Below are 23,035 nucleotides of genomic sequence, written 5' to 3'. Positions count from 1 at the left end.
CCACCGCCCGCCTGGTTCGCCTCCTCCCTGAGTTACAAACCTGAGTGGAGGAAAGCACTTTTCCTCCTCTCTGTCTGGGGGAGGCGGGGCGGGAGGCAGAGGGTGCATTTTTACTCGCTGGAAACCTCACCACCACCCTGGAGACAGGTCCCCTAGGAAGGGGCAGTGACGTTCTGGGGGGAGGGGTTCAGGAAAAGGAAAGCTTTGTCCCCAGAAGCAGAGAAGTAGGCAGGCGGGATGTGCCTGCACAGGCCCGGGGGGCGGGGGAGAGCCAGGGGCAAGAGGTACCTTGCCATCCGCATTGTCCACGTAGGACTCCCCTGGCAGCGGCAAGCCCCGCCTGGGCTCCTGAGGGATCAAATGCTTGGTTTTGCACGGTCGCTTCCCGGATGGTTTCTCGCTGTTGTCGGTGTATTTCTGCGGCGGGGGCGAAGGCTGCCAATCCATTTCTTCGTCCACGCACAGCACATCTGTCATGGGGAGAAGAAGCGGGCGTCACACAGTTGTAGCCGGTGAGGAACGAAAAGCCCATTGTTAGCACGGATCGTTGGAGCAGCTTCAGTTTTTAAAGATATACCGATTATGTTTTCAAAGCACTAATATTTTAATTATCCCACATTCAACCGGCAAATAGGCTAAGCCACGACACGCCAAATGGCAAGTCGCTTCAAAGGGCCGCAAGAGAGGACAGAAGCCAGCCCTTCGTGCGCTCCCGTCCCCAACCGTGGGGGACCTGGGGGCTCGGGACAGGGCGACTGGGGACAGCCTGAGGCTGGAATGAGGGCGCTGACAAGCGCCCGGGCTCACCCAAGACTTCCCTTCCTGCCCAGCCGCGGGCTGGGTGATGAGGAGCAGCCCAGGAAGTCGCGCTCCCGCCTCACTGTCCATTCCATAAGGAAGTGCGCAGGCTGAAAGGACCCCATGAAGAAAACTCCCCGCTCGCCACACGCTACTCTTGTCAACTTGGATGGCGCTCAGGCCCCCTCCAGGGCCGTTTCCCACAGAGGGCGGGTGATCCACCCTCCAGGAGCGCCCCCCGCCCCGCGCGTACCCTGTTCACTGTCACTGCATTTAAGGGACTCCTCCAACCAGCTTCTGTTGCTTTTGGCCTCTGCCCTTTTCCTGCCAGGTTTCTCTTCGGAGATGCTATTGCCCTGGGGGGTGACCGCAGGCTGAACCGCCTGGGCCACCTCCTTCCTGCCCTGCCGGCCAGGTTTGCTCTCTGCTCCCGCCGTTCTCTAAGGTGCAGCGAGCGGCGCTGCTTTCTGGGATGGAGCCCTGTTAATTCAATGCACACCTCAGGGTGGTCAGCTCACTATAATGTGGCTCTTCTAAGTGGTTAGAGGAACTGTTTGTCATTTCCCTCTCAGGCCAGTCCGCTAATGGAGAAACAACTACAAATTAATGAAGAAGCCCCCCGGGGCAGGCCGGGGGGGAAACAAACTGTCTTACACATCACTAACAGGGGTGGGGGAGGGGAGGGGTGTGGCCACTGTGTTGGCTGGAACTTGTCACCAAGTCTCGGGAGGGGGCCTATTTGCCTTTGGCCACCTTTGGGCTCCAGCCCCGGCACCTGGCTTTGGGGGGGTGGGGGGTGGGGGGTGGGGAGGGGTGAGTGGCTCCCCCCAGGGCTCCAGGGTGGGACTGGAACTTTCCACTGCTCCGCCCCAGGACTGCCGTAGGGTGCCCTGCGGGCCCGAGGCGAAACCGAGCTCACCTTTGGAGACCCGTCTCCGCTTGGCTTTCAGCAGACAGTCCTCCGGGAGCACAGTGGTCTCAGTGTGGTTCCTATCGCCAGAGACCCTGCGCTTTCTGTTCAGCCGGAGGGTGGGGTTGCGTGACGCGTCCGGGGCCGCCTGGTCGGCGGGGGACTCTCTGGGGGGCTCCGTGTCCATGTCCTCAGGAAGATCACTGTCTTCTGGGGCTTTGAAGGGGTCAGGTTTGCTTCCATCATAACACTCCCCTAGGGGAGGGGAGACAACCCGGAAAGGAGGGAACAAAGGTCACCAGGAGCAGGCAGGACCCCCATGCCCAAGGCAATCTGCTACCAACAGACCACCCCCCCACCTTTGGAGACCAGGGGCCTCACACGCTGGAAGCACAAAACCCTCAGAAAGACATCCCAAAGGAAGGACAGCTGAACACAACCAGCAAAGGAAGCAGAAAATGAGGCGCGTAGCCCACTCACAATCCATCCTTCAAGGGTCAAGGTGGGGCATCTACAGGCATGTGAGATAACTCCCTGACTGCTTAACTCTCCAAGGTGGCTTACTCTTAAAGGGGAGTGAGTGACCTCACAGTAAGATCCAACCCATCAGGGCGGAGCTACAAATTACTATGGAAACAGCTGCTAGTAAACAAAAAAGGCCGATGTCATCAAGAGACCAAATAGCCCCCAACTGCCATCTACACAGACATAGCACCAATGTTCACTTGGGTCAGCAGCGGCGAGGGGGAAGCAAAAGGGTAGGGAAGGAACGGTGGGAGGCTGGGAAGCTGGGGAGACCAAGGGAAGAGGAGCCTGGCAAAGGGAAAGGAAAGGCTTCCCGGTGCACACACAGGGTCAAGGGCAATTTCAAAGAACTCAACCAGATTGCTACAAGTCCGTCTGTCCTCTTTCCACACCCGTGGGGGGAAGAGCATTTCACTGCCATCGAGGCGCTGCTCCTATTTCCTGTCTAGGAAGAAGGCCCTCAGTAACAACAGTCACCCACCTGGCACGTCTCCAGGCCTTCCTTCCCAGGCAACAAGCATCTAAGGACATTTCAAAGACAAGACTCCAACCCCCTTCATGGGGGGTTGGGGGGGGCGGCAGGCAGGGCTGAACGGCTCACACCCCAGCTCCACCTGTGTTGCTCCTGCCCCCTGTGCTCAATCTAGCATCCACTTGGGGCTTTTCCTCCAGTCACCCCAGCCTAACATCACTCCTCACTTTTGCTCTAGCCAAAGAAACAGTTCAACTGCTTTGCCAGTCACATTGTTTCTAACACACAAATAATTCCATGACGATCACTGTGCTGTTAAAGAGTTCCCCGAAGATGACCCTGTGTCCATCACCGGCCGGGGGTGGGGGTGGGTGTATGAGTTTGGTATTTCGTTAACACCTGAGCTAAGCTCCCACAGCCCGTTTTTCTAGATGAAATCATGGACACACCCCTCACATGCTGCTCGCATTCCTCCTCCTCTCCCTAGACCCCTTCAAGTATCACTCCCACTTCTGCCCAGCCGGCTGGTCCCCTGATCAGCCTCTCTTGGGGCCATTCCCAGCATTTAATGGCAGTCAATTGTGGGGATGAACCTCACCCTGGCCTGGGCTAGCCTGACCTGTGTTCTCAATGGTGGAACACACTTAGCTTTTCTCCAAGGGTATCCCAAGGTGGGACAGGTCCCCATCTACTCTTGCCGGAATGGTGGAATCACCCCAACCGCGAGGGTCTCCTGTCATGGCAGCAGGAGAAACCCCAAACTCCTGGCCTGTGCTTACGGGTGATGCAGCCCAGGCTGCCGCAGGCCCGGTGAAGACGGCGTGCTGCAACTCTCACTCCGGCTGCTCTGTGACCCTCTTAAACACTCGGGCAGGAATGGCGCCGCTTTTCAACTCGGTCCCCTTCACTTGTAAGGTGGGAATGTTACTGCTAGCCTCCCTCCAGGGGTGGGCTTCATCATCACGGGCCGGGCTCAGCACAGAGAAAGGCTGGAAAAATCCCTTTAACCAAAAGATGCCAAGACTTTCAGACCAGCCAGAACCTCAGGCCTGAAATGTAGGAAATTTTAAGAGGTGAGCCCTGCTGGTTACACCACCGGACTTCTCTGGTCCAATCAGCCTTCCCTAAAAGCTCCGTGGGAGGGGATCCACGGAGGAATGGAAGGGCTACCTTAAGAACCCCCATGTCCAATTTGAAAGTTTCTTCTTCCAAACTAGGTCCATCCACCCTTCCCCCAACCCTGGAGCCTTTTAGGGCAAAGATCTCAATTCCCCTCAGCTAAGGCCCCCCAAGACCTTACGCTCGTGTGACCTTACCCAGGCCAGTAATAACCCTGAAGGACACCCACCCCGACTGCCCAAGAGCCCCATGGCCACCAGCTATGGGGTAGAGGCTCCGTGTCACCTGGAGCTTCTCCAAGACTGTTCTAACCACGACCCACAGGAGGACTACCCTCGAGGGCAAAGGAGATGGGGAGATAAATAGATACACGGGGATCCTAACCATCAGGCTTTGCCATCATCGCTACTTTTGGCCCTTCTAAAGTGGGAAGCCATGTGCCCTTGGTCACCCAGTCTAAGCAAGATGTGAACGTGGTCCCTGCAGCATGGTCCTGTGGCTCACAGCACACATATCCCAAATGCATTATGGTTGTACCACAGCATCACCTCACAGAAGCATCACCACAGCAACATTTACAAGTCACTGTGGCAGCAAAGCACCCTCACCACGGTTGAGCCATGCCCAGTGAGGCCTAAACAAGGTGAGAGGGTTCTGAGTCGCTGGAAGGCTCCCCAGGATTAAAATCCCCTTCTCTCTAGCTTAACTATAGCACCTCCAGTCAGGGCTAACCTTGTTCAAAGTTACACCCGCTACGGAAGGAGTGCAGGGGATCTCTGTTCCAAAGTAGTTGACAAACGTGCAGGTGCTCAGCTGGAACAGAAGTTCCCTGAGCCAAGAAGTCTCATGAAGCCCCTCGACGGAGGCTTCCTCCAGCTCCTGGCCAGGCACTGCCACTGAGCAGGTCCTAGGCCTGTCCCAGCCAAGTGGTTGGCAAGGGAGATGCTTACTCCAAGTTTGAGAAGGAAGGGACCAATGCCTCCTGGCCCCGCCCCGTCTTCAAATGCCACTGAGGGTTCCTAGTGATGAACTTCCAAGTCTGAGGAACCTCCAAACTCATTTGGTGAACTTCCAAAATAAAAATGTCACTCAGCCACCCATGTGATCATAAAGAATAAATGAGTGTCTCGGCCCCTGTGTTTTCAAGTTAATTCCTTTTTTAAACAAGCCCCTAGCAACAAGATGCACCCGCACCAGGGCCACGCAAACAGCACCCACCACCTTGGAAGCTCCTGGTCCCTCCATGGGTAGGGGCTGCCTCAGAAGGGGGAAGGCATCTCGAAGGCGTCCTGGACCCTCTTTGTGACCCCTGCCCGCCCCAAATCCCCGCCCCAGCTCCCATGTGCTCACAGCTCGGCTCTCGGCCACACCGACACCCATGAGAAGGACCTGAGCCCATATCAGCTCAAGACATGATGGCCCAAGAACAAGAAGGCCCATTCATTTCCAGCTGAATGGAATGAACACCTGCTGTGCCTTGGACGTGGAGGCCGCAATAAGAACAGTGGCCCCTTCAGGTGACCTTTCCTGACCAGCTATTTACAAACCCCACGTCTCTACAAGACAGAGGGTGGGTGGGGAACCCACCTCCGTTGCCCCAACCTTTCAAACGGAGCCCCTCACCTTCCCCAACCCTTCTACTGCCCTCCCACGGTGGTGATTCATGGCTCACTGGGCCACGTCCCGGGTGCTCCAGGAAGAGACCCGTCGGTCGGTCTGAGATTGGAGGCAGGCGGTGGGGAGAGGGGGCTTTCAGAATCGTCTGGGGCTCAGGCCCTGCTCCCCATCAGCCACACCGAATTCTCGTCTCCACGCTCAGCAGGAAAGACTGGGAAGGACGCACACAAACGTCTCTGGGAAGAAGGGCGGGTGAGGCCACTGAGACGTGAAGGGCAGCGGCCACCCTGGGTTTGGCCACGTTGCAGGAGAAAAGGGCGAGAAGACTCGAGGCCGGTTAACTGCCCGCTCCCTTCCTCCAGCCTCCCTCACCATCCACCCAGAACAGGCAGATCCCCTCCTCAGAAAAGCGCATCCCCGTGAACTTGGCCTTGTCCACTTTTATCACCTCTCTGAGAAACCTCCCCAGGAGCTGAGTCATGAGGCCACTCAGGAGGGTAAGGGCTGCGTGTCAGCTGTGAGCACAGGCAAGGAGGGAGGCCTTCTTGCTGGTTCACTCCAGGGTGGCCTGGACCCTCCGTTCTTCATTCCAGTCCCGAGGGGGAGGAGCTCGGAATCGGCTACTCCAAGCACATCAAGAGCCCCATCCCTCGGGTAAGGCCGCCACTGACTAGCCACAGAAATCCCCGTCTACGGGAGCCACGTAGGACAAACCGGTCCCGGTGTGGCTTACCCAGAACCCTGGCCACAGGCCTTTGTCTGACCCCAAAGAGGAGCTGGGGGAGGGCAGTGCTCCAAGCAGCAGAGAGAAGCACACGCTGTTGCTGACCACAATTTTCCCGAACTGCATCAGGCACCCACGACCTAAGCGTGCGGGTGAACGCCGACCCTACGACTGGGTCCAAGGGCCTGGACCTCCCAAACGTGCCCACCACCCCCGACTGTCCCGTCTCAGGAGGATGTCACGCCCACCCTGTCCTCGACGTTCACCTAGGTGCCCTCATTCACCATCACCGGTGAGGTTTCTGGGGTCCGGAGCAGGCTGCAGGCCACAAGCACGCACACTGAAGAAAGCGGGAGAAAGACCTCCACTGGCTGCCAACACATCTCATTAGCCCAGGAAGTCTCGAGGGCAAAGCCCGAAGTCAACCCCAGTGGGGGAGCAGCTGATGGGACCGCAGAGTGTGACTCGAGGCAAACACTAGCTTTCTCTCCAATTTTGCCTCCAAAACATAATACACCCCGTCTGGTAGGAAGAACGCCCTCGTCTATCCCACGCCCTTGGAGCGTGCCGTCAACTCCTAATGACTGCAAACGAGCCTGCCACAGAAAATAATTATGCTCATCTTTCTGGTGCCTTCGTCAGCCCTCATCCCATTTTAACGAAACCTCTGCCTTTGGAGGGAGAATCCGAGTACTCTCCACTCCCTCCCATAGGAGACCGTCACTCTGGAGGGTCTGGCTCTGGCTGCAAGTGTCATTCCACTGCTACCAAAAACCCGGATCCGTACCTGCTACAAAACAGAACACGTACCTGCGACGCTGGAGGTCTTGCACCGCCGTTCCTCTGCTCTGCTGTATCAGACTATTACTAACTACAGGACGAGCATTTCTCCGGAAAAAGGAGATGCGTGCCAGGAAACAACACTTCATAGGTGCTTCACTCCTGGATGCCGCAACGCTCAAAAGGACGCCCAGCCTTGCAATCCACAGCTGGGAAGGGTGGCCAGAGCAGCCCGTTCTCCGAACAGCCAGCACCCCGACGCTGGGCCGTCGCAAGCGTATTGTTTCCTCTCACCTCCCTCGGCACTGGGAGCGGAACCGCCCCGTTCCCACCGACGTGGTACCACACGCGAGCCGCCTGGGTTCACTTACATCTCTCACTGTCGTTCTGGTCGGCAATGGCCTCCTCCAGGGCGACCGACTTTGGCTTTTTGTCCTGACTTCCTTTCAGCCTTTCCCAGTCAGCGGGGCTGAATTTGCGCACCTCGGAGTGTTTGGTCGTGGGGTGGCCACCTTCTCGCTCTTTCATCTCCAACTCTGAGAAGCGCATCACTGCACGCTAGAAAGAGAACGGAGATGGAAAAAAGACACACCTTACCACCAAAGCTATTTCACTGCCCTTACCTTAAAGGAAAGTATCTTCAAAGAAAAGTTTGCCCCAAACCAACCACAACTTATGATACAACTGAGATATTTTAAAATTGAACGATAAAAATGTAAGAGTGTCTATGTGTAACTAGTCACACACTCTTTATTCGTAAAGCCATATGTATGTAGAGATATATGTGGTGTGTATGTATAGCCATACATACACTGTGGCATAGAGACAGACATTCTCTTTCGAAGGTAAATAAAACAAAACAAAAACACAACGCAAAGAAAGCAAAACAAAAACACAAAAGAAAACAAATGCACAATGAATAAAGACGACCAAGGCCCACAAACTTCCCTTTGTATATTTGGAAATGAAATTTAACTCAAAAGGTTTATGTAAGATTCTAGTAACAAAAATTTGAAGAACTGACCTCACAGTAAGCAGCAGGTAGACATAAAATACTGTCCTCTTGTAATCCTTCCATCTATGTAATTAAAATGGGCACTCAATGGATCATTTAGATAACTTCATCCATTTTTATAAGCATAAACCAATTTTTTTCTTAACATTGCAAAACAATTTGGCTTTATTTGTCTTTTAATTAAAAGTAAAACATCTTAAGGAAATTCCTATACAACATCTATCATTCACTAGCAAGTTAAATACATCCTCTATCCCTTTAAGCAAGGTTTGTTTTTTTGGTTTTTTTTGTTTGTTTGTTTTTTTGGTGGAAAAAAAAATTGCACGAATCTCAGACATGCGGCCGCTACACACCTCCACCAAGTATCACGTAAGGCATTCTAAGCAGCGCTTTTAGGTATATTTGTTAACGTACAGTAACGGCAGAGAAATCAAAGCGATTGATAGGTAAATGTCATGCAGTCTTTTAGACATCCTTCGCAATAATTAAAACTTCCATTATCAGCATTCGAGTGGAGTTCGCTTAAAATCTACAGAATAACTTAAAGTATCCACTTACGTCCCCTTACTGGACACATTTCAAACATTTAAATTATCCTAAGCTTCATTAACCAAATCAGTCCGGTGTCCTGCCCTATCATACCCCCGGCCCCCTCCTCTTCACATATTAAAAAAACCTGACAACTGGTCAGGCTCCTGAAATTCGGGTGGGTGGGGGGGCTCACCTGCAATGCCCGCTGCTCCCGGCTGAGCTGACTGGAGTCTGCGTACAGTCCGGTAGCGACACACTTGAACCGGTCACCCACGTAACCAGCGGAGTTTGCGATTCTCTTTGCCAGCTTAGATGGCTTCGGTTTCAGAACTTTGCCATCGGTTGATCCTGCCTCGTCAGCTCCGTCTTTGGTGTAGATGGGGGTGACGTCCATACTCGGTGGGGCACTGCCCACGCAAAATGATTTGGGATCTTCTTGGGTTTTCCCGAAAGTGACCGCAGAGCCGTCGCTCCCCAGGGTCGGCTCCAGGAATGGAGTCGAGACCGGCGTCGCCAGGTTCTCCTTGTTGGTTACCGCTGGAACATTCTCCTTGCTTAAGCCGGAAACTGGCTGGCCCGGAGCCTGTTTCAAAGTATAGGCTTCGTGGAAGTCACTGATGCGCCCCAACTCCTCTCTCAGGGCAATGAAATCCCGGTGTGGCCACATTTTACTTTTTTATTTTTAATATATGTTCACATGTTTCCATAAAGGATCCAAGGTGGCCCATAACGTAAGGACACACAATATTAGCTTTAAAAAACATGAAAAAAAAGAAAAGGGAAATCATGATCCTGGAAATGGGTTGCATCCTTTTAAGGGGTGAGAATAACAGAATGAGTGAGCCAAAGATTTGGGAAAGGATCTCACATTTCCAAATGTCCAAATCTTAACATTGCACCAAGTGGGAATGTAGCTGGGGCAATATTAACCTGAGAGAGCTCTAGGATCGTTGTCTTTACTCATCACTTGGTTGCAAGGTTGTACATGACAGGGTAAGTGAAGGAGGGCAAGTAGACAGATAAGAGTCACTTCCTGACTCTCAACAGAAGGGGCATCACCTCGGGAAGGGACTCCAGAACCCTACAGGGATCCTCTTGATACACTGAATCCTCTAGGTGGCCAAAGAATCTCATGGGACCCTAGCAGCCAGATGGAACTTAGACAAGTCATGAAAAGCTACTCAACTGAATGCAAGTCATATGACTAGGAGCACGTCAGTGAACAGTTCCAGCGCAGAGGCTGTGGAGGAGCAGTTCCCCTTGTGCTCGAGCCTCCTCAGGACGTGCAGTGGGAGACGCAGTGCCTGCTCTGTCCCACAGGGACCCTCCAACCTCCACACTCATCTCTCCTGGGAAGCTGAATTCAAACAGTCAAGTTAAAAAAGAGATAGGGCTTCCCTGGTGGCGCAGTGCTTGAGAGTCCGCCTGCCGATGCAGGGGACACGGGTTCGTGCCCCGGTCCGGGAAGATCCCACATGCTGCGGAGCGGCTGGGCCCGTGAGCCATGGCCACCAAGCCTGCGCATCCGGAGCCTGTGCTCCGCAACGGGAGAGGCCACAACAGGGAGAGGCCCGTGTACCACAAAAAATAAATAAATTAATTAATTAATTAAAAAAAGATAAAAGTCTCTAGTAGAGAAATTTTATCAGAGCCTAGTATTAAGAGCTGTAGAGCCACAAGTTTCCCATGATACAGCCTTAGCAGAGGCTGTTAAGGCAGTGACAGAAAATTTGTACCGAGGGAAATAGCACAAGAGTTGGCCTACAATTCACGAAAATGATCCCTGCAGGCCTGAAGGAAATCAGCAAACTTTATAACAGCTTGTGTATTTGTATGCGGGATTGAGAATGAATTTAATTTTTTAATTTCTCTGAATTATCACATAAGATTCAGAAGATGCTCTCTCTGCCTAGAAGCCACCCCACTGGGATAACTATGCCTACGGAGTTCCTTTGCCTACGACTCCTACTTGCTAACAGACTGGCAGCCTGGCCCCAGGGCCTGGTCGCTGCTCCCAGTGCAATGGTGGATGTGGTGTCAACGGTTGCAAAACCAAAGCCCCTTACATCCTCTCCATGCCTCTGTCCCGCCCCCCACCCCACTCACCATTGATGTTCAGGAAGGGGAAGGTGTCCTGGATGGGAAGGTGGTGCTGGGACTGGTCCAGGTCATCTTCCTCATCTTCTTCATCCACATCATTATCTTTCTCAGCCCAAGGAGCAGATCCAGTGGATCCTACCCGAGAAACACACACACACACACACACACACAAAGGTCAAAAGTGAGGCGCTCACGTTGCACTGTCATCCCTGCAGCTGACCCACTGTTCAAGCTAGGCACTGCCAGCACAGAGGTGCCTTGGGTTCAGTGTGCACCCTCAATGCCAAAGAGTGGGAACCAAGGGTGTTCACCCCACTCCCAGCTCCTCCTACGGAGCCCCAGTGCAAGCTCTCATCCCCTCCCCTATCCAGGAGCTGCAGACCCTACTCCCTTCTCCTAGAAATCTTTTAATTCCTACTCTAAACCCCTTTCTACACATTAGCATCCCTTCTAAGGACCCAAGCAGCACAGCTTCTCTCCTTTATAAGCTTACTGTGAAGACAGACCCTTCCCTCATGGCAGAGCCTCACTAGATTCACTGGAGGTCAAGTCTAAATTATCTGGCGCTTAGTCCGAACTTGCTAAACATTGAGTAAATATAGGGATCAGGTGGTATTCTCCTAGGAAAAATACCATAGAAATTAAATGATCACTTACCCATCATTTATAAAGAGAATTTAATAGCCTTCATAATGTCATGTCAATTGATTCTTAGAACAGCCTTTGAAATATGCAGGAAAGATGAGAACCCAGATTTTATAGTGGAAGAAGCTGAGGCTCAAAAGGTTGAATGACTTGATTCAATGTCCCACAAGTAGTGAAATGGAAAGACCGAGGTTTATAACTCAGACCTTCTAAGTTTTAAGCCCTCCTTCTTCTAAACTACCTGGCCTCTCTTCTCAGTGTTGAGTCCCAAGAGAAGTTATTTTTTATAGGACTCAATACCCCCTCTTCTTTCTAATGCTTTACTGTTCCACTGGGTGGGCAGGAAGACTGTGCTGAGTTTATATCTTTTGTTCTCTGGGTTCTTTCTAGGGACAGCATTTCTTGCTTTATTTACCAGTCTTCAACTTCGTAAGCGAGGCGACTTTCAAGTCGACTATCGCTTTCAGGGTCCAGCCCAGAACCTGGCACACTGTCCACCTTCTCCCCAGCAGCTGGGGCCTCACCTGGGTTAATGACAGAGCCCTGAGGCTGGGGGATGTCACACACTTGATATATCTTCACTGGGTTCATGGGCACCTCCTTGGTGCCGTCGTACATCAGGTTGAATTCCCTGCTCTTCTTGAGCACACAGCGGAGCTGGGCCTTCCATTTAGCTGGGTCGGGGTCGTCCACCCCTTCGTGGTACTTCCCCTGTCTCCACAGCCCAGGCCTGAGGGATAGGAAACTGCAGTGAGTGCCTGCTTGTTGCCCAGAAACACTGGAAAGTGTGCCCGCCCTCCTTCATACAGACACAGATACACACAGCCCTGCCTGACCGCCCCATCACCCCAACTCCAATTTACAGAGACTGCAGCAGAAAACACCACGCTGGGGACCAGGCAAGGCAGGGCCTGAGAGAAATTAAGCCAAATGCAAATACAGTATTTTAAAAAGAGGAGCCTCAGCTCAAGTGCTTGTGCCAGCATCATCTGTCAAGACTACAATGGCCTTAATGAAGGGTTGAAAATAAAGAAAAATCTGGAACAAGTATACACCAAAATACTCATGGTAACTTTCGGATAGCAAGATTTCAGGTAATTAAGACTCTCTGAAAGACATGGGGAAAATAGTCCCAAGAAATAATGATCCAAGTTAAAAGTTCTTTTATAACAACTTCAGAAATTCTCTGCTTTCTATATCTGTGCTTTCAACACACAGGAAACAGTTTTGATTTTAAGCAAGAAAAACAAGCCTACCAAGATTGAGTCTATATTTGTTCTGTTACTGAGAAATTAGATCCAAAGTCAACTTGAGATTTACATGCTTAACGCCTTCTATTTTCAACAATAAGAATATTTATTAATAATTTCTAGGGACTTCCTTTGCGGTCCAGTGGATAGGACTCAGCGCTTCCTCTGCAGGGGGCACGGGTTCAATCTCTGGTCCGGGAACTAAGATCCTGCAAACTATGCAGCTCGGCCAAAAAAACCACCACCACCACAAAAAAAGTTTCTAACCATTCAACTGTTTTAGAAATCCTCTGGATTTTCATATCTCAAATCAAATTTTATTTTTGAAATTTGATCTCAAAGGACTTAAAATTTTCTTTTATCTCAATAAAATTTTGAGTAATGATTTTTCTCTCCAGACACCGTCTCTTTGACTAGTCATTAAAACTTTAATTCCATTTCAAAATGAACTAGTAATATAATTCACAAATTCAGAGTCTGGTTACTTAATTAAATGACTATGAGTAGTAAAGTACTATTTTAAACAAATGCATAAACAAGAGAACCACCAATAAAATTCAGACATCATGAAACACCTCCTCCTCAAACTTAGCTAGAACTGATATTAAAAATCTTTGAACCACTACTATAAAGAGTTCTAAAGAATATACAAGGCAAAAATATGTATATAAATACATCAAAGAAGTTTGGGTACTAGATGCCTTACAAAATAATCAATTTACATAAATAACACAAATGAGAATATACTGAATGTATAAAAATAAATCTAATAACACATCTCCTTTTAATCACTTAAGCTTTAAGAATATATATCTTCTTTCTGGAAACCAAAACACACACAGTCATCACTAAATAACAAGTATATGGGTTGTAATTAAGATACCATAAGTAGTCTACTTAACTTGAGAGTGAAAGTTAAAAGTGCCTTACCGTTTTCTCCATTTCCAGAAAGTGTAACTAAAATAGAAGAAAACACAGTGAATATATTTTAAACACTTGTATATAAACTTTATTTCAGGTTGACTATTCACCTTAATATCATTTTCATAAACATAAAATTTAGTTGTAAAATGTAAACAATAATGCAAATTCAGAATTGTACACTCAAAAACCATGGAAACACTAAAATTCAAATTCTTCTTTACCATAAACATTGCAATCACATTAAAATTTTTCTTCAGACCTTTGTTAATTTTAAGTGTATCAATATGGTTATAGTTATGTTTTCTTTAGCTCTTTTCTTAATGCTGCCTACAGAATGAGGAGAGCTCTCCTCTATGGCACTCATATGGCACTTAATTAAGTAGTCTGTGATGTAACTTACCAAACTTTTTGTAAAAGCTACACACAAAACACATTGTTATTTTTCTACAGAAAAAAAAAAAAAAGAGGAACTTATCCTGTGATTTTTAGAGCACTTTTCTTCCTAGTTTGTAACCCTGGGAACTGCTCCTTATTCCTCCGCTCTGGATCGTCCAGTGGCCTCTGGGTCCTGTTGATTCTACCACCTAGGTCTCTTCACTTCCGCCTCCCCCTCCCATTTCTCCCGTTGCCTTGTTTTAGGACCTTCTCAAATGCGACAGCTTAAAGCAACTCTACTCGCAGTTGAACACATCCTCACCACCAGCAAATCTGAAGATGGGATACTCTTCAACACCCACCCGTCACTTACAGAAAAAAGCCCACAGTCGTCAGAGTAGCCAACACTGTAGGCCCTCTGTGATCTACGATCTGTCCGCCTCTCCAGTCTCTTGTCATTTGCCCACACCCACGGTCTAATTATCCTGGAAAAAACTGCAGTTTCCTAAATACATCAAAGCTGTTTCCCACACTGTTGCCTCCCCCATTCACCCTCCAAGACCCGGTGTGTACATCCCTCCTTGGCAAAGCCTTCCTGAGTCCCACTCTGGGCAGAGCGGGTCCCTCCTTTATTTCAAGGCTGCGCACCCCTCCATCCTACCATACCACCTCATTTTTCGCAATTACTTGTTGACATGTCTGTCTCACCCTGCTGGACTGCATTAGTGTGGAATCATGTCTTAGAACAATAACAACCCTAACAGTTATCATTAGTTCCCTCTTACAGATAAATAAACTAAGACTCAAAATAATTAAAGGACGTCCCTGAGGTCACAGAGCTAGTACATGCTGCGTAGATAAGATCTGAACTCAAGGGCTTCCCTGGTGGTGCAGTGGTTAAGAATCCGCCTGCCAATGCAGGGGACACAGGTTCAAGCCCTGGTCCAGGAAGATCCCACGTGCCACGGAGCAACTAAGCCCGTGAGCCAGAACTATTGAGCCCTCGCGCCACAACTACTGAAGCCGATGCTCTGCAACAAGGGAAGCCATCGCAATGAGAAGCCCACACACCGCAATGAAGAGTAGCCCCTGCTCGCTGCAACTAGATAAATCCCGTGCACAGCAATGAAGAGCCAACACAGCCAAAAATAAATAAGTAAAATTAATTTTTTAAAAAAATCTGAAAAAAAAAAAAGATTTCAGGTAATTTTGTTTTGTTTTGTTGGCCTTATTTGTTTTTCACATGAATTGCTTATATAATAAGAAGAGAAAGGGAGGTGGCATATGATATGAAGAATTTAGGCTTGCTGTTCCCTCTCCCTTCAGTCTTTAATCTGATGCACAAATAACTGTTGAAACCAAGTACCTTTAGGAGGAGCAGCCCATAGGAGGGCAGGAAGCACGCTCTCGGGGTTCAGCTGGCCTCGGTGCGAGGCTGAGGGCCTCAAGTCCTAATAAACTCACACCACCTGCCTTTCCCTGCTTCCTCAAACTCCCACACTGGGAACATTTTGCTGGGAACACCAGTGGCTGGTGGCCTGAGCCAAAACCAGTGTGGCCCCACCTCTCTGGTTTTCAATTTCCAGGTCTAATAGGCATTTATGTGTCTGTGCACGGGATATCAGCCCTCCCGCACTGTTAACGTATCTCAGATGTCTACACGTTCTTCAGGGCTGTGACGTACGTGCTGGTGCAGAAAAGGGGGATGTCTTTTGCAGGGGACTCAAGATCAAGAAAACGAGATGGACCGGCCAGACTGCTCCCACTTGATGTTAGGAAGATAAGGTGGCCACGTAGTTAGAATTCTGCAGGGGAACATAGTCTATATAGTCTATGGGTTTGCGGATCCACAACTTTTATTTTTTTCAGTAATGCCAACCAAGCTCATAAGAGACTGACATATCATCCAGAATGCCAGTCTACTCGTTTTCAATGGGGGATAAAGCTGGTCAGTGACCAGCATGGTTAAGTCCAATAACCTGGACATAACCATGTATGATCTCAACCAGTAACTCCTGTATCTGGTTTCTAATGACAATTCCAAGAACGTAAGACCCACTCAACATTTAAATCCAAATTTTCAGATGACTCCAAAGCTAAATGGAAATGATATGATATTGAACTCTAAATTTGCATTATCTAGACTATCTCTTACCCAGTTGGGTAACCCAGAATCGACACTAAAAGGCTCCTGCTTTCCCAAAAATCACAGGGCATAAAAATGAAAAGCACTGGAAAGGCAAGATCCCCAGTGAATTTGCAAAGCTGCTCTTGTGTCTTTTTCTTTTTGACCTTGAAGCCAGGAGAAATTCTAAAAATACTATTCATTTTTAAAACTTGACTTTACTGAATAGTGTTCAGATCCCCAAGCCTACAAAAATAATTTTATTTTTTAAAAAATGCTCCCTGCCCCAAAGGAGTTTACAATCCCTTAAAGGAGACAGATGAGTCAATAGATTAGCAATATAGATACTATGTGAACACCAGTAAAACTGCCTAATCCATAAAGAGTCGGGGGGGAGGTATGGTTGGCCAAGTTTATCAGAATTTATGATTCTAGGGCTGAATCTTGAACATGGGTAGAAGTTAACCAGGTGAGAAGCGTGGGTCATGATACTCTAAGCAGAAGCAGCTTTATGGGCAAAGGCAGAGGCTGAAAAGCACAGTGCTTAGGGGGCCTACAAGCAGTTCAGCTTGCGTGGAGGCAGCAGGAGATGAAAGTCTGGGCTTGTAAGCAGGAGCCATGCCAAGGGGTTTGGACCTGATTCTTATAACTCTGAGAACCACTGAGGGATTTAAGCAGGTTGTGATGGGATCAGATTTAAGTTTTAGAAAGAACCCTCTAGCTGCAGGACTGAAGAGGGTTTGAAGGGAGGCAAGGCACGAAGATACTACATAGTCTCTGCATAACCCCTAGAATAGTGTCACTGGGGTCTGGACTGAGGAGGTGGCAGTGGGGATAGAGGACACAAGTGATGAACCGTTAGAGACGTTGACTTGACAGAGCTTGAGGATGAACTGATGCCTTGAAGAAGGTGAGAGAGAAATCAAGGAGGATTCCCTGGTTTAGGGTTTGGGAGACTGGGTGGGTGGTGATGCTGGCCACTGAGATAGGAGCAGGTTTGGAAAGATGATTTCCCTTTGGAAATGTCAGATTTCAAGTGCCTGTGGAAGGCCTAGGGGAGAATGCCCAGCACGCCCAGGGCAGTTGTTTATCCCCACTCACCTCTCACATCACCTGAGGGACTCTCCCTGCCTGCCTCCAGCCTGGAAGAAGGTCCACCAGATTACTGACATCTCTGCCCTGTGGGCAAGGACCAATTTCTTTTCATTTCTGTATCCCTGCTCAGGCCTTAGCACACAGTAGGTCAATGTGTATTTGTTGAATTGCCTGAAATTTACAGAAATACACTTCTTGGGGAATGAATAAGTTGCTATTACAGATGGAAGACCAGAAAAACAGCTATGAGCAGAAGGCCAAGGAGACACTGCAGAAAGTGCCGGAGGAGAAAACGCGTGCAGAACAGCAACTGCAGAGCAAACAGGTGTGGGGATGCTCCATAATCCTTGGGGCTGGGAACCCTGGGGCAGTCTGGGTGGCAAGGGAGCCCGCTGCACAACTCCCTGGAACCCCCCAGGCACCACCCCCTCCTCTGATCTCCCTCAGCGGTCCCTGGCCCTGGCCGAGCACAAGTGTGAAGAGTGGAAGAGCCAGTACGAGAGCCACCCCCAGCAGGCAACTGTCCCCTACCCTGCCAGCCCAGTAATCATGAATGCCGTCTTCCTTCTCTTTTTCACAATGTGCTACATATGGATTTTTTTTAAATGAGATTTAACCAGCTTTTAAACCTTTCTTCTTTCTAACAATATTAGTACTCTCTGACTCTCCAAATGCGCCTTTTAAAGTTGATTTAATTCATGGAAAAATCACCCTTCATACTTTCCCTTTCTTTTTTAAACCTCCCCATGGTAGTGTAATGTAGTAGAAGGAGATTTGGCCTGGGAGTTTGGACACCAGGGTTCTAGCTGCAGTAACCCACAGTTACACACGTTATATTATTAAAGAAAGGCCATTATGCACATACACACAAATATATATTCACTCATACATCCATAAAAAACTAGTCTGGAAGGTTCTATAAAATGTTAAAGGTGTTCATCCCAGGGTGGAGGAGATATACGTTAACTATATTACCCTCTTAAATTTTTACAGTAAATATATATTACTTTTATAATTTAAAAAACCAAAGTTTTCATTTTTAAAAACCTAAAACATGAAAGGAAACTGGAAAACCAACAAAATTTTAAAAATCCCTAAGTCTGAGGCAACGATTTTTTTATCCCAGTACAAGTGATGAATGAAAACACTAAGAATGGTGTGTGACACCTTAAAGTATAGAAAAAAATACAGTAAGGCAAATAGGCATTAAGATAATAGAATATAAAAAGTTACCCAGATATATTCAGACAATGGACTACTATTCCAGTAATAAAAAGAAATGAATGACTAATATGAACTACACGGATGAGTCACAACAACATGAGGAGCCAAAGAAGCCATGTGCAAAAGGGTACTTATTGTATGCTTCCATTCATATGAATTTCTAGAATAGGAAACACTAATACATAGTGAAAGCAAGCATGTCAGTGGTTGCCTGATGCCAGGCCTGGGAAACGGACTGTAAAAGGACAAGAAGGAACTTTTTGCAGGTATTGGAAGTGTTCTGTATCTTACTTTGGCGATGACAATATATATATACACATTTGTCAAAACTTATCAGATTACATGCTTAAAATGGGTACACCTTGTTGAATGTAATTCATACTTCAATAAAGTTGATTTTAAAGTTAAATTAAAAAGTCACCTATGGGGACTTCCCTGGTGGCACAGTGGTTAAGAATTCGCCTGCGAATGCAGGGGACGTGGCTTCAAGCCCTAGTCTGGGAAGATCCCACATGCCGCCGAGCAACTAAGCCCGTGCGCCACAACTACAGAGCCTGTGCTCTAGAGCCCGTGAGCCACAACTACTGAGCCCGTGTGCCACAACTACAGAGCCTGTGCTCTAGAGCCCGTGAGCCACAACTACTGAGCCCGTGTGCCAGAACTACTGAAGCCCACGTGCCTACAGCCCATGCTCCACAACAAGAGAAGCCACCACAGTGAGAAGCCGGCGCACTGCAACAAAGACACAACGCAGCCAAAAATAAATTAATTAATAATAATTTAAAATAAAATAGTCACCTAGATGTCTGAGTGAAACAGAGTTCCTTTAAGCTTTCAATCCCAGCTCTTCTCTGAAGCCTCCCCTCATTTACCCTGGCAGCATGGGACCACGCTGCATCTCTTTAACACCTTATATTTATCGGTTCCATTCAGATTTGATGCTTGAAAAGTTCTGTATATTTTATGTCTATCTTCCATTAAACTTGGCTCCTCTAAGGCAGGAACAATAATCTCTTTCATAAATTGAGACCATTACAAAAACAGAATTACATTCCCTTTCCTCTCAATTAGGGGAATTTGAAGTAGGATTGATGAAATCCTGGAAATCATAAGCAAAAATGTCATTTCTGCATTTTTATGGCCAGAGGGTCCTGTGTTTTCATCAGATTCTTGAAGATATCACAGAGCCCAACAATGTTAAGACTCTCTGCTTTGAATCCATGTGCTTTCACCCAGCTCTATGGTACAAGGCACCCTGCCCCTGGGGCAATCTGTCTGTGGTCCCTGCAAAGACGATAAACCCACATGAAAGACACTTACTCTTCTGCATGTCAGTAGACTCTACCGCCATCTCTTCCTCCACAACGATGTCACTATCGCCATCTTCAAGATTCATTTCCGTCTCATCTAGAACACTGTCTTCTTCCTCTTCCTCCTCCTCATCTTCCTTGGAAACATCCTTTAATGTGGCAAGTAGTCTGTTGTAACCAGAAACTTGTTCTGGTTCACTCTGTGCTTCACTTTCAGAACTGGAAGTATCTATAAACTCTCTGACTAAAAGGAAAATGGGGATTTTAAAAACAAAAATTATATTGTTCTTGTTGCTACCCCACGACTATCATCAGGCCCACAGTGGAACGAAGTTCAGACTTTTCTAAATAAAAACTAGCTTTTCTGCAAATATGCAACCCTATCTATTCAACCAAACCTAGCACCAAATTTGTTTAAAACAGCTAATCTAGCTATGATTCTAGAAGCGCTTCCTCTTCTTTGAACTGCTAATGTTCCACATGGGAAGACAGCAAACTAAACACAGGGAGCTTTAGGTTATAAGGCGATCTAACCTATGTGTCAGACATCTGGCACCTTTAAAGGAGCAACAGGAAAACTTACAACAAAAAAGTGTACTTTATTTCTGAGTCTGTGGTAATGAAATAAGACCTTTGATGATTTTGCACTCTATTTTATGTTAAGCAGACATGACATTCCCTCTTAGGAGTCACCAAGAGCCCTCTGGTAAGCCTCCTTACCAGGTTCTAACAGGCTAATCTCTCAGGACAGTTTCATACTCTACACTATATTAGTTATCACAATGGCATTTTAACAGACATCTGCACTTAAAACTAAGCAATATTACTAAAATATAGCTTACATCTAAAATCAAAAAGAGTGGAAACGTAGCCAAACTTTACTACCATATATAATCTTAAAAGTAACAGCCCAGAATCTACTATCATAAAGAAGGTATAAAGCATTACCAGTTGACAAGTCTGTGCTTTTGCTTCCTTTCTGGAAACCCTGAGAAGAAACAGGCAATGTTAAACTTTAACTACTAGTATGTAGCAATTAGGAAAAGTCTAATGATACAACTTTAAATGAACATGGCAGACTATACCGCTATAAATACATTAATTACATCTATTGTCAAGTAAAAACTCCATATGCATTTGGACAGGTTTTGGAAGGATATGCCAAATAGATAATAAGAGACGAATGAAAAAGTCTAACAAGACCACATGACAAATACTACAGTCACACAGTAACAGGCTCGCATCCAAAAGATGGGAAATTTGGGCAAATAAAAGCCCTCGGGGTTCACCTTTTCTAGCAAATTTCTTAAGTAGACTATCCCTCTAACTGTTGAGAAAGCAGCCCAAAGGGGTGGGATGAGCACTAAGATCATAACTGAGAGTCTGGACACTTCTAGAGGAACCCACAACTACCCAAACATTAGTTTCCTCATGGTCATTGAATAGATAGGTGATGTCGAGGGTCCCAAGCAATTCTATTTTTTTTTAACTTATTTAATTTATTTATTTTTGCCTGCTATGGCTCTTCGTTGCTGCGCCCGGGCTTTCTCTAGTTGCGGCGAGCGGTGGCTTCTCTTGTTGCAAAGCAGGGGCTCTAGGCTCGCGGGCATCAGTAGTTGCACCACCCTGGCTCAGCTGCTGTGGCTCGCGGGCTCTAGAGTGCAGGCTCAATAGTTGTGGCGCACGGGCTTACTTGCACCGCGGCATGTGGGATCTTCCCGGACCAGGGCTCGAACCCCTGTCCCCTCCGTTGCCAGGCGGATTCTTAACCACTGCGCCACCAGGGAAGCCCCCAAGCAATTCTTTAAAAACATAGAAAACGAACACAAGCTTATAAAATCTCTGCCCAGTCGCCACACGGGAGGCGTGCCGTCTCGCATAAAACTACAGGCTCAACAAAGGGTAGGAAGACCGGTGAAGAACCCCATCTCAGGCGGGAAGCCGCCAGGATCCCCGGGCGAGCTAGGCCGGCGCCGGGGCAGCGTGGGACGCGGCGGGGGCTGCCCTGTCACTACCCCCGGGGCACCGGCGGACCAAACGCGGGGACACGCGGGCTCCCACCGGGAAAGGACGCCGGCAGCGCCGGTCCCAGCCTTGCCTCTCCATACCTGTCATAGAAGGGATGCTCCTCGGCGAAATCCCTTAGATGCTTCTTCTGCTTTTTAGTTAGGGAGTTGAGCAGCTGGCTCCGGCTCCGGCTCCGGCTCCCGCGTTTGCCCGTGGGGAAGACGTCAAGTCAGCCAACCTCCAAGAATCGCGTTTTTCACCTGGAAGTAGTCTCCTCAACCCACTCACGCGGGATTGCCAACGGCGCTTTACGGCGGAAGCAGGGTGCCATAAAGCAGACCCGCTTTACGTCGCGCTTGTACGACAGGCGTTAGAACTTCCTGCTTCCCATTCCGCCCCCTAGCGAGGCTCTCTGGAAGCACGTGCACGCGTGCGCAGCTTTTCTCTGAGCCCCGTAAGGCAGGCAGGCAGGGAGGCTTCGGGCTTCCCCAGGTGGGTAAATGGGTGGGTGTACTTTGTGCGTGTGTTTTGGCTGTGAGAATCAGCCTGCATAAACGTGTAGTAACTGAGATGGTTGAATGCAGTGCCTTTCTATTATGCCATAATACAAATACCAACTAACATTTAAGGCTGCCGGTGCATCTCCATTCATCCTCACAACAGTAAACAAAAAGGCCTTGTTAATAAGCCCGATATTGGAGATGAGAAAGCTGATGCTTACAGAAGGTTACATACACACTAGCAAGAGAGGAGATGGAAACCTAATTCCCTCTGATGCGACCACAGGCTCTTCCCACTAGGATCTGCCACATGCGTGTGCTACGTGAAGAATGAGGACGCAAGGCTGAGATTCCCGCCCTTACCCCACCCCCTCATTGCCTGAAAGTATCGCAAGGGCCCTTGGTAACACATCTGTTCTGGCATTTTTCATGTTATAAAAGCAAAAACACATCCAGAGAGGTGAAGTGACTTTCCTAAATCACCCGGAGAGTCGATGTTAGAGAAAGCAGTAAAACTCAATAAAGTGTCTCAAAACTGAATTGGGGCAAATTGGGATGGAAAACTTTTAAAGGGTAAGTAACTTTTCTATATCTGGGTCGTGGTGGTGGTTACACCTGGTATACAATTACCAAATTAATCAAACTGTACCTTTGAAATTGGTACATTTTAATGCAAGTAAATAATAATCTCAATAAACAAAGAGGTAAAAACAGCGCAACTGGACTTAATACTCTAGAGACAGGCAGAGTGTGCAGGGATACTTAAAAACCACAGGATAGGGCTTCCCGGGTGGCGCAGTGGTTGAGAGTCCGCCTGCCGATGCGGGGGACACGGGTTCGTGCCCCAGGTCTGGGAAGATCCCACATGCCGCGGAGTGGCTAAGCCCGTGAGCCACGGCCGCTGAGCCTGTGCGTCCGGAGCCTGGGCTGCGTAACGGGAGAGGCCACAACAGTGAGAGGCCCGCGTAGAGCAAAAAAAAAAAAAAAAA

At 48.3% G+C, this 23,035-nt stretch overlaps 1 protein-coding gene across 1 annotated transcript in view; it reads right to left on the bottom strand.

The window, feature by feature from the left end:
- Window positions 1-21,918, bottom strand: part of LOC309797656 (BCL-6 corepressor-like) — a 31,366-nt gene extending 9,448 nt beyond the window's left edge. Inside the window, 10 exon segments of the mRNA XM_082646116.1 lie at window positions 289-470; window positions 1,718-1,963; window positions 7,317-7,503; window positions 7,970-8,023; window positions 8,685-9,074; window positions 10,598-10,726; window positions 11,761-11,966; window positions 13,417-13,443; window positions 19,550-19,688; window positions 20,488-21,918. Coding sequence (XP_082502242.1) covers window positions 289-470; window positions 1,718-1,963; window positions 7,317-7,503; window positions 7,970-8,023; window positions 8,685-9,074; window positions 10,598-10,600 — 1,062 coding nt within the window. The 5' untranslated portion in view covers window positions 10,601-10,726; window positions 11,761-11,966; window positions 13,417-13,443; window positions 19,550-19,688; window positions 20,488-21,918.
- Window positions 21,919-23,035: the final 1,117 nt, after the last annotated feature.

This window comes from Mesoplodon mirus (assembly GCF_964341445.2).
Source record: "Mesoplodon mirus genome assembly, contig: HAP1_SCAFFOLD_838, whole genome shotgun sequence".
Taxonomy (NCBI): domain Eukaryota; kingdom Metazoa; phylum Chordata; class Mammalia; order Artiodactyla; family Ziphiidae; genus Mesoplodon; species Mesoplodon mirus.
Note: the sequence above shows the minus strand (reverse complement) of the source record. Positions and strands in the feature narration are given on the sequence as shown.